Raw genomic sequence first — 16,173 nt, 5'->3', positions numbered from 1 at the left:
CCATTATATATTTTGTTTTATCCCCAAACCTTTTCAAAGTCAACTCCGTCTCCCACCCCACTCTCTCATTATATAAATATATATTTTGCCAAAAAATTCGTGATGGATCCTAATCTTCGTGGATCAGAATAGTAACGTGCAGTTCAACTGCGGATAAAGTACAATGCAGTTCTAATAGTAACGAAAATATCTACATACACTGCACCGCACAATGCGGTTCGATCACCGTTCGGAACCTTTTTTGGAAACAACTTTCCTACTAAGTGGATTCGAATCAAAATTCTCATCTTTCAAATTAACTATTAGACCAAGAACCTCTTGGTTTATCCAACTATCATCCTTTTTTCATTCTGAATTTTACAGAAAAAAATGTGGTGGCTAAGTAAACATAGGTTGCATGTATGCATGACTTACTAATACTATTATCATGGTTCCAATTTTTTTATTTTATTTCGACTAATGTTTTTAAGTGCTTTCATCTTTAAACAAAATCTGAGCCTTGTAATTGAACTCAATTATATAGTTTTGGTAAGAAATTAACTATGAAAGATGATGTCTAGTCAAAGGATACCAAGCTTTTAGGAGATGTATTGGAAAATGATCTGAGTTTTAGTTGAGTTTTTATATGATTTTGATGATTTTAGGAAAGTTGATACGAATTTTTATAAAATCTTTTCAAATTTCATCTAAAACCGTATAATTTGGATTTCTATATTTTTAACTAAAATGTTTTTCTCAAATCTTCTCCAATCTTTCAAAATTAATAAGAATCAAATTGACAAACCGTTTTCAATAACAATAAATTTTTAAATTATTAGTTTAATAACACTAAATTTTATTATTAAAATTATTAAAATCCATAATTAGATAACATAAAATTTGTAAATTTTACACAAATCACTTAAAATACTAGATTAAATACACTCTTCGTCAATAAACAAATTTAGTAAGCGGGTTATACGGCGGGTACACTCACCAAGAGTTTTTAAGAAGATTAGTCAGTGGTAAGAGAGTCTTGATCTCTGATTAAAAAAAAAGAGTGATTTGATTATTATTATTTTGAACACGACAAAACAAACTAATGTGGAAAAACTGAAAAATATAAGAGAGAAGAAGGGCAAATATGCAAAGGTAACACAAATGCATTGTGAGCCATACGTAAGCTCAAAGATTTTTCACGTTGCTCTTATCTGCCACGCGGCCAAGATTCCAATAAGGCAAGCTACTTGATTGGGATAAACTAAATAACAAAATAAACTACTTACAAAAACATCATGTAATTTAAAATAAATAAATAAAATAAAAAAAAGAAAAAGAAGAAGATATATTAAAGAGGTTTGTGAAGACGAAGGAGTCCAAAACCTCCCTCAGGAGCTTCCGCCTTATTCAGAGGTTAAACTTCTCTCTTCCTTGCAAATTTACTTCTTCGTTTTCTCCGCTTGTTTGTGTCTATGATCTTGCCTATGAAACATCTTTTTATAGTACACATATATGTTGTCTTATTGGAAATATGATCGGCTAACATATTTGTTATTGTTATTAACAAAAAAAATAACATTTGTTATTGTTCACCGGAGTTGATAGTAGCAATAGTACATATTACATGGTCATATATGCATATGGCTACATGTTTGAGTTATATTCGATTATCTGGTGAAAGATGAGATTGTGAGTTTGTAAGTTTTTGACAGTGTAGAGGAGGATCCAAAAGAAAAGAGGAAAAAATGGACTATATGTATGGACCAGGGAGACACCATCTGTTTGTACCAGGACCAGTGAACATACCGGAACCGGTAATCCGGGCGATGAACCGGAACAACGAGGATTACCGGTCACCAGCCATTCCGGCGCTTACGAAAACATTGTTGGAGGATGTTAAGAAGATATTCAAGACCACATCAGGGACACCTTTTCTGTTTCCCACGACCGGGACTGGTGCTTGGGAGAGTGCCTTGACCAACACGTTATCTCCTGGAGACAGGATTGTTTCGTTTCTGATTGGACAATTTAGCTTGCTCTGGATTGACCAGCAGAAGAGGCTTAATTTCAATGTTGATGTGGTTGAGAGTGATTGGGGACAAGGTGCTAATCTCCAAGTCTTGGCCTCAAAGCTCTCACAAGACGAGAATCATACCATCAAAGCCATTTGCATTGTCCACAACGAGACCGCGACCGGAGTTACCAATGACATCTCTGCTGTCCGCACACTCCTCGGTCATTAATTCCTCACAAATAATCTGTTTTTCTTTTGTGTTTTCTCTGTTTTAAATCTCACTTACATTAGGGTTTACATACAGATCACTACAAGCATCCGGCTTTGCTGCTAGTGGACGGTGTTTCGTCCATCTGCGCGCTTGATTTCCGAATGGATGAGTGGGGAGTGGACGTGGCCTTGACTGGGTCTCAGAAAGCCTTATCTCTTCCAACAGGACTTGGTATTGTCTGCGCCAGTCCTAAAGCTTTGGAAGCTACCAAAACTTCTAAATCTCTCAAAGTATTCTTTGACTGGAATGACTACCTTAAGTTTTACAAGCTAGGAACCTATTGGCCATACACACCTTCCATTCAACTTCTCTACGGTCTTAGAGCTGCTCTTGATCTTATCTTTGAGGAAGGACTTGAGAACATCATCGCCCGCCATGCTCGTTTGGGAAAGGCCACCAGGTAAATGAATCATATAAAATGAATACACTTAGTCCTCTTCGTAATCTTGATTCTTACTAGTACATTGACTTTGGAAAACATTATAGCTAGAGTTTGATTGTTAATGATCATGTACATAGGCTTGCGGTGGAAGCATGGGGGCTGAAAAACTGCACACAGAAGGAGGAATGGATAAGTAACACAGTGACAGCAGTTATGGTGCCTCCGCATATAGACGGTTCGGAGATTGTGAGAAGGGCATGGCAGAGGTACAACTTAAGTCTTGGTCTTGGTCTCAACAAAGTGGCTGGAAAGGTTTTCAGAATTGGACACCTAGGAAATGTGAATGAGGTACATATCGAGATTTATCTTAGTGTAATCCAATTTTCATTGACCAAACTCTTATCAAACAATACAAATCGAACGCAGTTGCAACTTCTCGGGTGTCTTGCGGGAGTGGAGATGATACTGAAGGATGTTGGATACCCAGTTGTAATGGGAAGTGGAGTTGCAGCTGCCTCTACTTATCTTCAGCACCACATTCCTCTCATTCCCTCTAGAATCTAATCCATGTGGTCCTTCTCTTTCTTTCTCTTCCTCTCAATGTAAACAAACTCTCATGTTTTCTCTTTTCTTCATCTATATTTTTACTACATTATCTATGTTTTTATTTGCTATCTCCAACAAACTTATTGAACAAAAGATCAAATATGTTTATTACTCACTATAAACTTTGTCTCAACAACTTCAACTTATATGGGTATGAGGGATGCTCTTACAATGTTAGTGGAACATAACTCGAGTCTAAAACTATGTTTGGGATGAGGATACTCGATCGTCAAGTGAAAAAAGATAATTTTGATCTCTCATCCATTTATATGGAGGTTGGTTTAAAGACACTATAGTCGGGAGAAGGTGTCCCATTTCGCGGTATGAAGTCGAAGACGACTGAGATATAAGGTCTACATTTGGCGGTATGAAGTCGAAGACGACTGAGATATAAGGTCTACATTTCGCGGTATGAAGTCGAAGACGACTGAGATATAAGGTCTACATTTGGCGGTATGAATCAAGAAGACTTATTTCAAGAGGGGTCTTATCTGTGACAACAAAAGGAAACTCTTGTTGATGCTTTCTTATGCCTAGTCAGTAATCACAATGTTCTGCATATACAACCTCCATATTAATAAGAAATATTGAAATTCTTTAAAATGTATTTGCGTCTTAACGCTTTTAGTTTAAACACTTTGACCATTGACAAAATAGATTTATCTCTTCTTTTGTATGAACGTTATGTAACACCCAACTTTTGGCCAAACCTAAAAAAATTGAGTTAAATTATCAATGAGTTTCGATACGCTATTACTCAACAGATTTAATCTTTATACATCATGATGAATACTTTCACTGCATAGCATTTTCTTTTAAAAAAGATTGGGTTAAGTATATTGATTTTAACTAATTGGACGTCGTTATTTATGAACCATGGCTACGTACGTACGGATAGCTAGAGTAAACCCATAGCAAACCAACGGTAAATATTTAGACATAATAGCACTTATTCTTATTCAATCAACTAATATGGCTATATATGGACATTGACAAAAAATTTGTAGCCATATCATATGATCATAAGTATGATTTGACCATGCCTAAAAGATTCTACCATAGACAGTTCACCGATATTCCTAGCAAAATGGAAAGGGATGGGTTAAGAAGTTGGAGCAAAGGTTTTAGTGGACGTAAAGAATTCTAACTATCAATTTGAACTCGTAAGTTTTGTTATTTTTATTTTGTTTTTTGTACTAGCAATCTTTTACTTTCTTAGAACGCACATAGAACTAAACAGAACTTCCATAAGTCAATCTCTATAAACTCTGGAATTATACAGAAAAATAACAGAAACTAACCTAAAATAGTGAAAGAGAGTAGAGAGATCTAAAAATATCGCAAGAAGATCAATGAAAGAAAATAGTAGTCAACGGAAAGTAATGCAATTGATTCGGTGTTCTAAAATAACAAAAACCAAAACAAGAAATTAATAAACAAAAAAAACAATTCTTTTTTTGCTTATTATTATTTTTGGGTGTCTTTGTCAATTTGCTTTTCCATTTTCATCTTCATGCATTGCTTTCCTTCGTCGTCCTTGGAGGGGACGACGACGGATCTGTCTTTCTGTCTACTGAAAATCCAAATTTCATCCTCTCCATTTATTTAACTTTTTCAGATTTAGTTTTGTCAAGAAAACACAAAATGTCTTTTCTTGCGCCTTGTCAAATTTTGGAGCTGAATATTATTTCGGCCCAAGAATTGGCGCCCGTGGCACGGTGTATGAAGACATATGCAATCGCTTGGATTGATCCAGAGCGTAAATTGACGACTCGGGTCGACAATACGGGCGGAACAAGCCCTACATGGAACGACAAGTTTGTGTTTCGTCTAGATGAGGAAGCACTCTACGATGCCACATCAATAGTTGTTATAGAGATCTATGCATTGCATTGGTTCAAAGACATTCATGTTGGAACGGTACAAGCCTTAATAAGTGACCTTGTAAGCCCTTCTTCGGCTATGAGATTCGTTACCCTAGAGGTTCTTCGTGCCTCGGGCCGCCCCCACGGCCTCCTAAACATTGCGGTGGGGCTTATCGATAACTCAGGCCAAAGCATGCCTCTTTTGTTTGAAGAAGATTTGTTGTTTCACAAGAAAAACATATCTTCAAAACCCGTAGGGCTTCGACGGTCAAAAAGTGATACAAGCTCAATGGTGGATTCACCAAGGAAGGTGACACAATCCCGTGTGAGTTCTACTACAAACTCAGGATTTGATAAAGATGAGTTTTCTTCTGACTCTCAAATGGTTGTGTATGAGCCCCAAAGAAAAACGCCGAATACAATGAGGCAAACAAAGCAACAACTCGTGTATGGGACACCGATGAGGCCAAGGAAAACGACAGCATATACCCCCAAAAGGAACACAATCGAATATGGAACACCAATGAGGTCAAGACCAATCGTTATTACAGAATCTGACTTAGGTCCTTCAGCCTCAGTAGTTGCTGCCCAAATAGCAAAAGAGAAAGCACTTACAGGGAAAGATGCGGAGAGTACTGTGATAAGTGTTGGTGAACGAAGTGTCGAGGGTCTTCGTTCTAAGTTAGAAAGATGGCAAGCCAATTTACCAGTGGTTTTAGACGTGGGGTCAAGTTATCAACCAAGTTCTGACTACAAAACAAACTCTAACTTTAACCCTAAATCAAGTTACAAGCCTAACGAAATCGTCCCAAGAAATCCTCAAATGATTGGAGCTCCCATCCAAAAGCCAAGTGGGAGGAACAAGAAAAGTGGAGATAACGGATTGTTTTCATGTTTTGGTAACATTTGTGGCATTGAGTGTTCTATTGTTTGTGGTGGCTCTAGTGGACAAAAAGCAGCCAAGAAGAAGAAGAAAAAGAAGTGATAAATAACAAACATGATTCCTTCAATTCTAAATGATTCATTTCTCATTATGTTTCTATTTTTCAAGCTTGTCGATTTTGCTACTCAATAATCCAAATTTATATAGTAAGACATGGGGAAAAGGTACATTAATTATTTCATTACATTTTTTAATAGTAAACATGAAAATTTGGTTTAAATCGTTATGATTTCAAGAATATTAAAATGCTTATCTCAATCTTTTTTCATTAATCAAAAAGGTGTACATGTAGATTTCTTATTTAAAGAAACAATATTAGATTACTATGTTAAGTCCTACATAAAGCGCCAATTTTTTTTTTTTTTTGATATTACTATTGTCAATATATATTTGTAATTCGCTTTTTGTCTTGAAAAAACTCAATGTAAACCACACCGCTAATTTAATTACTTGGACAGGTTGTCCAAATAGGTTGAAAAAGTTTTACAGAGGTCTCTAAACCTAATTTTACATCTAAGACCACCTCCAATGGTGTTTCTAATGGGGCTCTTAGCCTAAAAATCTTTTAAAAAAGCCAAAAATTAAATCAAAACTCAAAATAAAGTTAAGGAATGTTTCTTAATTAAGAGGTTTTAGAGTTGCTAAGAGGTGCTGACGTATCACATCTGATTGGTTCGACATTTTGTAGTAACATTTTTGGATTCCATTAAGCCTAAAAGAATTGCTTTCTGCAGACGGGAAAGGGGTTATCCAGTATCGAAACAGTCGTTATCTAGCAGCGGATCTCCATACCAAATTGCAGCTCCAGTGAGCTAGTAGACTCCAAAAGATCAGTCTTATTTATCCTGGAAAAGTTTGTTTTAACTGTTCTCCAAATACTAAATCTTTGAAACATTATGATTTGTTGTCTCTAGTTTATTGCTCAATTGATCGAATATCTTCTATATCATTTTTTCCATGAGTCTCTTTAAGTGTTTTCAGAATGTGTATATCAACAACTAAAAACCAAACTTCAATTGTCTCTCTCTAGCATTCTTTTCAAAAGTTCGAAACACCAAACACCAAAAACCAAATTTTATTTTCAAAATTTTCAGAAAAATTGTCAAATGAATCTTTCTATACTTTGTCATATATTATTGTCATGAATATTTGTTATTCAAAATGTGTTTATCAAGAATGTATCAAAAACTTGTATAGTTTGTCTTCTCTATCTTTTTTTTCAAGCAATCAAAACTCAAACACGAACTTTTATTTTCAAAATTTTATTTCTTAAAGATTCCTACCATTAGCCATGAATATTTCTAAGATATCCGAAGCAAATCCTTAACTTTATATTTATCAAAATTTACAATTATAAAATTCTTAAGGATTCCCTAAATTTACCTACCATTGGAGATGTTCTAACACTTTGAGCTAAACTATTCGTTTTGGTATATATTTTTTCGATGTTGTTAAAGTATAAATGATGTTAATTTTTGATTTTTTTTGAAAAGCAACAAAAAATTAAAAGTAATAAAATAATAATAGTAAACAGGAATGTCAAGATAGTAGAACCTACCTTACGGTTTTTAGTCTAATTGGTTTGATTCTTAGAAAGTATCATTCATTGTTAATCGATATTTTACAATCTATACCGGTTCTAGAGCAAAAGACAGAAGTAAAACGATGGCTGACAGTGATCCGAGTGTGATGGCTACTATCCCACACGGCCACGGAGACAAAACATGTCGTGTTCTAATTTTATCATATGATAAAACAAAAAAATCAAAACTCATAACACGTACAAATCCATAACCAAACTTTCCTAAAATATCCAATTCTTTGGTGCTATATTATTAGTTTAGGACCTATTATAAGTAAGCAAAAGTCTTTGACAATGTAATTAATTACTATTATTTGGCAATAAAAGAGACACAATCATGAAAGTCAGCTAAAATTGAGTTTAATATTGAAAACCACGCCTCTTAAAATATCGAAACTCAGATTAGAGTGAGGGATATCTCTTGCGATATCAATTACTCGGGATATCGTTGTTTGTAGATGGATCATGAAAAAAAAGACGATAAATTCTCTTAATAAAGATTAGTAAAAGCAGTTGGCTCGATCATACTCTTCATGAAAGTCGTTGCATTACCTCGTAAACCAACAAGCTGGGGGCTAACTGTTGAGGTTGGATTCCCCACAAGCAAGACCGAACCAAACAGTAAGAACAGTGGTCGCCTTGTGGACAAACAGACTAACGGCCCTGAGCCAAACGGATCACCTCAGGGACTTAAATCCTAGAAACGCAGTCCGAGCCGATCGAGAAAACGCTTTGGGAACCGCTTGTATCGCCTCGGGAGATAGTCAACCAATTTCAATGAAGAGTCATCCAGCATGTCCCGAGCCAGAATACACCGGTTGCCCAAAGCGACCTCTCGAACGACCACCGAGCCATGAAAAATGCCCGAGGCAAAAACTTGTGCAAATCCAATAATGTTCAAAAGATTATTTCCAGGAAAACAAGATGTTGGAACTGGATTTCCCTCCAAAAATCCACCTGCAAAAATATCAGGCCACCCCAATAAGCCCACCAAGCCCACCAAGTAAGAGGACCTGCACAACTGATGAGCCCATGTACGTAAATTGGTATTTGGGCCTGACAAGCCCGGTCACCTGATGAAAGGAGATAAGCGAATAACAACCTAGAAACTAATAGGGAGATATTTGCGGAGCGGACCTGATATCTCGGAACTGACCTGCCGAATATCTAGGAGAATCTCCGCGGATCTCGGACAGAGCTACCACGTGCGTAGACCTATATGAAGAAGCAAGAAAGACTTGGAAGACACATTCATTCAGCTTAACATTCACACTTATACTTTTACACTTGTAATCTCCTTTCACATTGTAAAACCTCTGTTATAATCAATACAAAAGTCCATTCGTTCTTAGCAATATAAATCTCAAAGTTCTTGTTAAGATCTATCCCTCCTTTCTCATAATTCTATTTACAAATCTCTAGTGTGGATTTCGAAACCCACATTTGGCGCCGTCTGTGGGGACGAAAATAGATCCTTCCAACACCGAAACTAACACATCTATTGTGACCAACGATCATGGATCTGAATTCATCCGATTCAACGAGATCTGGCGTACCAGTTCAGATCCCAAACGACAATGTCACGGACAGGCACCTTCCAACGGATCTCCCTCTTGGAATCGAGGCCGATGCTATCCATGACATTGATGTGGAGAACATCTCCCAAAACTCGAATTCTTCTAGATCTGACCAAATCCTCCCCCCCCCTCGCAAACCAGGGACGGGGAGCAAAACGTCACGATATAGCCTCCTAACGGAGATAACCCGGCTAACCCTTCTGAGCAGGTCCCTCCGAGATCTGCCAATGAGCTAGCCGAGCTTCGCACAATGATCCTGAAACTGATCAACATAAGCAAAAATCAAGAAATCCGCATCGCAACCTCGCCGCAATAGTGGGTCAGCAGAAACGTGACTCTTCTCGCATGGCGCAGGAGGTAGAGCGTGATACCGCATGCAAGGAAATTCCTCCCCACAAAAATGGGATCCTTGCCTAGATCCCCATAGATATGACATGAACCGTCTCCCCAACAGATCCCACTCCAAGGACTCGTTTAGACTTCGCCTCGATAGAGGTCTCACCTCCTCTCAACCGGCAGGTCGCCTTTTTACAGGCACCCGTGCACACTCTCGTCGAAAACCCAATAACAGGGACTGAGACAGGTACAACGCCTGCTTTCCCAAGGCTACCGCTCCCACCTGTGCTACCACTAGGCTACTCGCCCCCGAGGTACACATGGACGAGAAACCAGACAACCGGGAGCTCAACGCAACAACGGACCTCTACCATTAATCCCTCATCCATTCCCCGGATACAAGAAAGTGACATCCTTAACGGTCCAACCAATCCTCGAGCACCAATCGACCTTCGTAACGTCGTGGATATGGAAACATTCCGCAATTACGCAGCTCAAACAAACGCGAACATGGCTCAAATGCACTCACGAATGCATCTTGCAGTGAGCGATGCTTCTGACATAGATCGAGTGAGCGAAGAAACCAGGCGCACCCCATTCACGGATAGGATCTCCCATTGTCGCATCTGAGACGTCGGGAGAATCCGTTTTCCGGAGTACGACGGAACGAGCGACCCAAAGGCTCATCTGAGAGCCTTTTGTCTGGCTATAACACGAGCGTACCTGACAGACGAAGAAAACAAAACAGGTCACTGCCGTTTCTTCGCAGAGAAACTCGTAGATCACGCCCTCGAATGGTTTGCTAGTCTTGAAGGGAACTCTATTGATACCTTCGACCAGCTCACCGTCGCCTTTTTAAAACAGTACTCGATACTTATCGTAAACAGGACGTCTAAAGCCGACCTTTGGGGTCTCACCCAATGTCAAAACGAATCTCTGCGATCTTAGATCGAAAAATTCAAAGCAATCAAATCAAAGATTGTGAACCTAAACGAGGAGGTAGCCATACCCGCCCTTCGTAACAGCTTGTGGTTTTCCTCAAGGTTTCGCGAGGAACTCACCGTTAGGCAACCTGTCTCTTTAGACGATGCCCGACACAAACCCCTCCACTTCGCCAAAGCCGAAGAGGAGCTCGCCGTTTTGGCCCTAAGATTCAAAGAATTTAAAGCACAAAATACCCTTCAAAAATGAAAACCAAACCCAAGGGCAGCATACCCTATTCGCAATAAAAGAGGCAGCCAAGGACGAGAGTCCAGAACTTGACCTCGAAAAATATTGCAAGTACCACAAAAAGAGAGGACATTCCACCGAGGAATGTCGCGCCGTTAAAAAACTAATCCCAGCCAGGGGCAAAACTAAACAAGATTTGAACTGCAAAGCCGAAACCCCTCCTCTCGCCGAACAGGAGGAGGAACAAGCTCCCAAGTGAAAGAAACGGGACCGAACACCAGAAGGAGGTGACTCTCCCCCACCTGCCCGGAAAGAAACGGGATCTAGTCTTTGCGGAACTCAATCTAGGAAGCATGACAGAAAAGTCAGTCACTACACCTCCTCCCGCCGCGCAAAAGAAAAACATGAGGTTCCCATTACGCCTCCCAAATTTCTGCAGAAACGTAACCAAGCACCTCTCCCCGAAACGCATCGATTTCATCATGGGAAGATCTCAGCTCTGCAACGACCGATCAACTCGATCAAAACTCATCAAAAGAAAGCAGATTCCTGCACAAAAGGCAAAAGCCCGATGATGGGATCACATTTTGGGAAAGTGAAATCACTGACCTCGATAAACCTCACGATGACGCTCTCGTTATCCGAATCGATGTAGGCAACTACGAACTCTCCTGTATAATGGTCGATACGGGAAGCTCAGTTGACGTACTCTTTTACGACGCCTTCAAAAGAACGGGGCACCTCGACTCCAAGTTGCAAGGCAGGAAAACTCCACTTACCGGGTTCGCTGGAGATACGACCTTTTCCATAGGAACAATCCAACTCCCCACCATCGCACGAGGAGTGAGACAACTCACAAACTTTCTCGTGGTCGATAAGAAAGCTCCTTTCAACGCGATATTGGGAAGACCATGGCTACACGTCATGAAAGCCGTCCCATCGACCTACCACCAATGCATTAAATTCCCTTCTTACAAGGGGATAGCAGTCGTGTACGGCAGCCAACGCAGCTCCCGAAAATGCTACATGGGTAGCTACGAGGATATCAAAAAAGCTGATCCCGTGGTACTAATGATAGAGGACGAACTCGCGGAAATGAAAACAGTCAGATCATTGGACCCGTCTCAACGTGGAACTCGAAAATCGCTGATAACGCAGGTCTGCATAGACGAATCAGATCCTAAACGATGCGTTGGAATAGGTCACGACCTCGATCTAACGGTACGAGAAGATCTCATAACCTTTCTCAAGGAAAACAAAGATAGCTTCGCCTGGTCAAGCGCAAACCTCCAAGGAATAAGCCTCGAGGTAACCTCACACGAACACAACGTCGATCCGACCTATCGGCCTATAAAGTAGAAACGTCGCAAGCTAGGTCCCGAAAGGGCTAAAGCTGTGAACGAAGAGGTCGACCGATTGCTCAAAATCGGATCAATAAGGGAAGTAAAATACCCTAACTCGCTCGCCAACCCAGTCGTCGTTAAATAGAAAAATGGGAAGTGGAGAGTATGCATCGACTTTAGGGACCTGAATAAAGCATGTCCTAAAGATAGTTTCCCACTTCCGCATATCGACCGACTGGTCGAAGCCACTGTAGAACACGAAAAATTGTCCTTCATGGACGCATTCTACGGGTACAACCAAATACTTATGCGTCGAGACGGCCAAGAAAAAACAGCTTTTATTACTGACCGAGGCACCTACTACTATAAAGTAATGCCCTTTGGTTTGAAAAATGCCGGAACTACCTACCAACGATTGGTGAACAGAATGTTCGTCGACCAGCTCGGTAAAACAATAGAAGTCTACATTGACGACATGCTGGTCAAATCAGCTCACGAAAAGGACCACGTCCCACAATTAAGAGAATGCTTCAAAATTCTAATCAAATTCGAAATGAAGCTAAATCCCGAGAAATGTTCTTTCGAAGTCCAATCAAGAGAATTCCTCGAATACCTGGTAACCGAAAGGGGCATCGAGGCTAATCCTAAGCAGATTGCAGCCTTCATCGAAATGCCGTCACCAAAAATGGCACGAGAGGTCCAACGGCTAACCGGCCGTATCCCCGCCCTTAACGGGTTCATATCCAGGTCCGCAAACAAATGCGTCCCTTTCTATCAGCCCCTCCGAAAGGGTAAGGAGTTTGACTGGAATAAGGATTGCGAACAAGCCTTCAAGCAATTGAAAGCATACCTGACCGAACCGCCTATACTCGCAAAACCCGAAAAAGGAGAACCGTTATACCTCTACACGGTAATCTCCAGAACCGCGATAAGCGGTGTCCTGGTAAGAGAAGATCACGAAGGATAAAAACCGATCTATTACGTGAGTAAAACGTTGATAGACGCTGAAACCTGTTATCCAGCAATGGAAAAACTGGCACTGACCGTAGTCATGTCAGTTCGAAAACTGAGACTATATTTTCAATCACACCCCATAGTGGTCATGACGTCCCAACCAATCCGAACCATTCTGCATAGTCTGACCCAATCAGGACGACTTGCGAAATGGGCCATTGAACTAAGAGAGTACGATATAGAGTATCGCACCAGAACCAGCTTGAAAGCACAGGTCCTAGCCGACTTTGTAATCAAGCTCCCGTTAGCAGACCTGGATGGAACCAACTCCAATAAGAAATGGCTCCTCCACGTCGACGGCTCCTCCAATCGACAAGGATCCGGAGTCGGAATACAACTCACCTCCCCCACTGGGGAAGTCATCGAACAATCGTTACAACTTGGATTCAATGCATCAAACAACGAGTCTGAGTACGAAGCCCTCATTGCTGGCATTAAGCTAGCTCAAGAAAAGGGGATCCGCGAAATACACGCCTACAGCGACTCCCAACTCGTCACCAGCCAGTTCCATGGGGAATACGAAGCTAAAGACGAGCGCATGGAAGCGTACCTCGAACTGGTCAAAACCTTGGCCCAGCAGTTTGAATCGTTCAAACTAACTAGGATCCCCAGAGGAGAAAACACCTCGGCAGACACCTTGGCAGCTCTCGCTTCTACATCAGATCCTTTCGTCAAAAGAATTATTCCCGTCGAAGGCATAGAACACACGAGCATCGACCTAACAGTCAAACATGCTGGGATGGAACCCGAAGCACCACCACCGCAGCTAGAGCTCTCGCGGCAGCTGCGGAGGCAAGTGCAACGGAAGAGGAGCCAGAGTTCAAAACCCCCGATTTTTTTCCTCACAGTGTTCTCACTTGCATCTATCTTTTTTATTGTAAGAATATTTTGGAAATTATAATAGATATGCTCAGAAAAACAAGAGATTAAGAATCTATGCTAGAATTTTTTTTATTTAGTTCTCTCTCATATGACTCAACTTAATACCGAAAATATCCTCTGTCTCATATCCACGGGCGTTAACAATAAAATTATCAGATAAGCGGTTTAGAAAACTATCGATGATGATTGTGAGAAATGAGGAGGCAAAAGTGACACCGTCAATGATGATTTCATGTCACGTGTGGTGGACTGGTGGTGGTGATGATGATACCAACATCGATGATTTCAAAAGCAGTGGTGGTGTTGGTAGGAAAATTACGTCAAATGGAGACGGTGATGGAATGGTGGATTGGTGGTGGTGATGATGATACCAACATCATGATTTCACAAGCAGTGGTGGCGTTAGGTCGGAAAATTACGTCTGATTGAGATGGAGATGGAAAGAGTTAATGATTGAAGATTAGACAGTGGCAGCGAAAAAACATAATTATGTTGTTTTCTAGATTTACCTTGTTGGTGAAAAGAATAAAAATAAAGCATGTTTTTGTTATTGTTATCATGTTAACATCGTTATACACGTTAATATAAATATTATCTATATATCACATTTTTTGGCATAAATATTATCAGTGGTAATATAAACATTATCATACCAATTATAAAGTTATCGCGATACAATATGATTTCGAATGATATATTTATAAATTGCTTGATATATATGGTGTTATCGCGTTAAACAAATAGATAATCATATAACTCATCATATATTCTTACTTACATATTTGATGGAAATCTAAGTAAAACAAAACAAAAAACTTCGATAACTAATTTGTTATATGTAGAAGAGCATTTTTGTCAATTTACATAAATTATGGAGAGAGAACTAATTATATAAAAACTATGCATAGATTCTTAATTTTGAATTTTTCTGAGCATAGATTTTTAATTCACCCAATATTTTTATACATGCAATGACATTTGATAAAAAAAAAATGAACAACACAGATTACAAGTTTAATTCTTGGAAAATATCAATGGATAAGCTCAGACGAAACTATGCATAGAAGTGTTTTGCAATCTTTGATTCTCATTTATAAATATGAATCTAAGTGACCCATATAATCTTTCAAGTTGATTATATGGTTTGAACAAAAAAATATTGTATTAGTTTCAATATTAACATTTCATTTTGAAAATGTTAAACATTCATGATTCATACTTAATGAAAACCATAAGATCATCATTGATGTATTTAGGGAAAAAACACATTCGAATTATATGATGATAAAATAGGTTCAAATGTAGATAATTAACATTCTAATGATTCAAAAAAATGAATCCAAATGATTTTGAGTAGTGATTGTTGTATTTTTCGAAATTGATTATACATTGCGAGGAAATTGCGAGGTGTTTGCTAGTACGCGTAGCACTTCCCTCGCAATATTTACACTAAACCCTAAAATATTTAGAATTTTTAGTCATGTTCTTATTTTGCTGAGGGTCTTACTAGAAATAGGAGAGACTGAATCAAATATAATTATTGAATCAGATATGATTTAATTGGTTAAAACTTTGCGAGGGATTTGCTAAGAGCTCTCGCAGTTCCCTCGCAATGTAAGCTGCATTTTGATTGGTTTAAAAGACGGTTCCTTGCAATTTCCTAGCAAGGTTTGCAACTGATTTGCGAGGAAATATAGTTTGAGCGGAGCTCAAACCTGTCGCCTCAAACCCTAAACCTAATTTTTTTTCTTCGATTATCTTCTTCTCCGATCTGTCTCCTCGCCGGCTTCTCTTCTTCTCCGATCTACTTTCTTCGCCGCCGCCTCTCTTCTTCTTCGATCTGATTACGTCGCCGCCTCTCTTCTTCTTCTCTGCCGCGTCTCTTATTCTCCAGCAGCCGCCGCAACTCTTCTTCTCCAGCTTCAGCCGCGAGTCGATCTGTTTCTTCTCCAAGGTAACGTCTTCTTCTCCGATATAACTTCTTCTTTCCATTCCAACTTCCACCATCCGATGTAACTTCTTCTTCTTCTCCGTCGCGTCTCGTCTTCTCCATCAGCCGTCGCGACTCTTCTTCTCCAACAGCCGTCGCGACTCTTCTTCTCCAGCAGCAGCCGCGACTCGATCTCTTTTTCCTCCAAGGTAACGTTTTCTTCTCCGATCTAACTGCTTCTCTCCGATCTAACTTCTTCTTCATCTCCGATCTGACATT

General features: G+C 39.6%; 2 protein-coding genes and 3 pseudogenes across 7 annotated transcripts; 4 read left to right on the top strand and 1 right to left on the bottom strand.

The window, feature by feature from the left end:
• The first annotated feature begins 1,147 nt into the window (after positions 1–1,147).
• AGT (alanine:glyoxylate aminotransferase) lies at positions 1,148–3,887 on the top strand. 3 transcript variants are annotated; one of them, NM_001335388.1, is made up of 6 exons: positions 1,218–1,392; positions 1,692–2,214; positions 2,298–2,664; positions 2,784–2,994; positions 3,073–3,603; positions 3,692–3,887. In NM_001335388.1, exons 2-5 carry the CDS (start codon positions 1,725–1,727, stop codon positions 3,208–3,210), a joined length of 1,206 nt encoding a protein of 401 aa, NP_001318216.1. In that variant the 5' UTR covers positions 1,218–1,392; positions 1,692–1,724; the 3' UTR covers positions 3,211–3,603; positions 3,692–3,887. The 3 variants fall into 3 exon arrangements, with proteins under 3 accessions (NP_178969.1, NP_001318216.1, NP_849951.1); NM_126925.5 differs by lacking the exon at positions 3,692–3,887 and having other exon boundaries at positions 1,148–1,392; positions 3,073–3,613; NM_179620.2 differs by lacking the exon at positions 3,692–3,887 and having other exon boundaries at positions 1,272–1,392; positions 1,697–2,214; positions 3,073–3,387.
• Positions 3,888–4,675: 788 nt separating this feature from the next.
• Positions 4,676–6,407, top strand: AT2G13350 (Calcium-dependent lipid-binding (CaLB domain) family protein). The gene has a single exon (NM_126924.3). The coding sequence runs from the start codon at positions 4,897–4,899 to the stop codon at positions 6,100–6,102; it is 1,206 nt and encodes a 401-aa protein (NP_178968.1). The 5' UTR covers positions 4,676–4,896; the 3' UTR covers positions 6,103–6,407.
• Positions 6,408–9,158: 2,751 nt separating this feature from the next.
• AT2G13335 lies at positions 9,159–10,584 on the top strand (annotated as a pseudogene; the record flags this gene model as incomplete). Its single annotated transcript has 1 exon — positions 9,159–10,584.
• Positions 10,585–11,078: 494 nt separating this feature from the next.
• On the top strand, positions 11,079–14,326 carry AT2G13330 (annotated as a pseudogene; the record flags this gene model as incomplete). Its single annotated transcript has 1 exon — positions 11,079–14,326.
• Positions 14,327–15,768: 1,442 nt separating this feature from the next.
• On the bottom strand, positions 15,769–16,158 carry AT2G13320 (annotated as a pseudogene; the record flags this gene model as incomplete). Its single annotated transcript has 1 exon — positions 15,769–16,158.
• Between the last annotated feature and the right edge of the window lie 15 nt (positions 16,159–16,173).

This window comes from Arabidopsis thaliana, chromosome 2 (assembly GCF_000001735.4).
Source record: "Arabidopsis thaliana chromosome 2, partial sequence".
NCBI classification, from domain to species: domain Eukaryota; kingdom Viridiplantae; phylum Streptophyta; class Magnoliopsida; order Brassicales; family Brassicaceae; genus Arabidopsis; species Arabidopsis thaliana.
The sequence above is the reverse complement of the archived record's forward strand: the minus strand, read 5'-3'. Positions and strand labels throughout refer to the sequence as shown.

What these genes read in the sequence shown, in the direction of transcription:
- AGT (NM_001335388.1), top strand. Translation starts at nt 1,725, where the DNA reads ATGGACTATATGTATGGACCAGGGAGACACCATCTGTTTGTACCAGGA. An exon ending in TGCTGTCCGCACACTCCTCG is followed by an intron (nt 2,215 to 2,297) that starts GTCATTAATTCC and finishes GTTTACATACAG; the next exon opens with ATCACTACAAGCATCCGGCT. An exon ending in CGTTTGGGAAAGGCCACCAG is followed by an intron (nt 2,665 to 2,783) that starts GTAAATGAATCA and finishes TCATGTACATAG; the next exon opens with GCTTGCGGTGGAAGCATGGG.
- AT2G13350 (NM_126924.3), top strand. Translation starts at nt 4,897, where the DNA reads ATGTCTTTTCTTGCGCCTTGTCAAATTTTGGAGCTGAATATTATTTCG.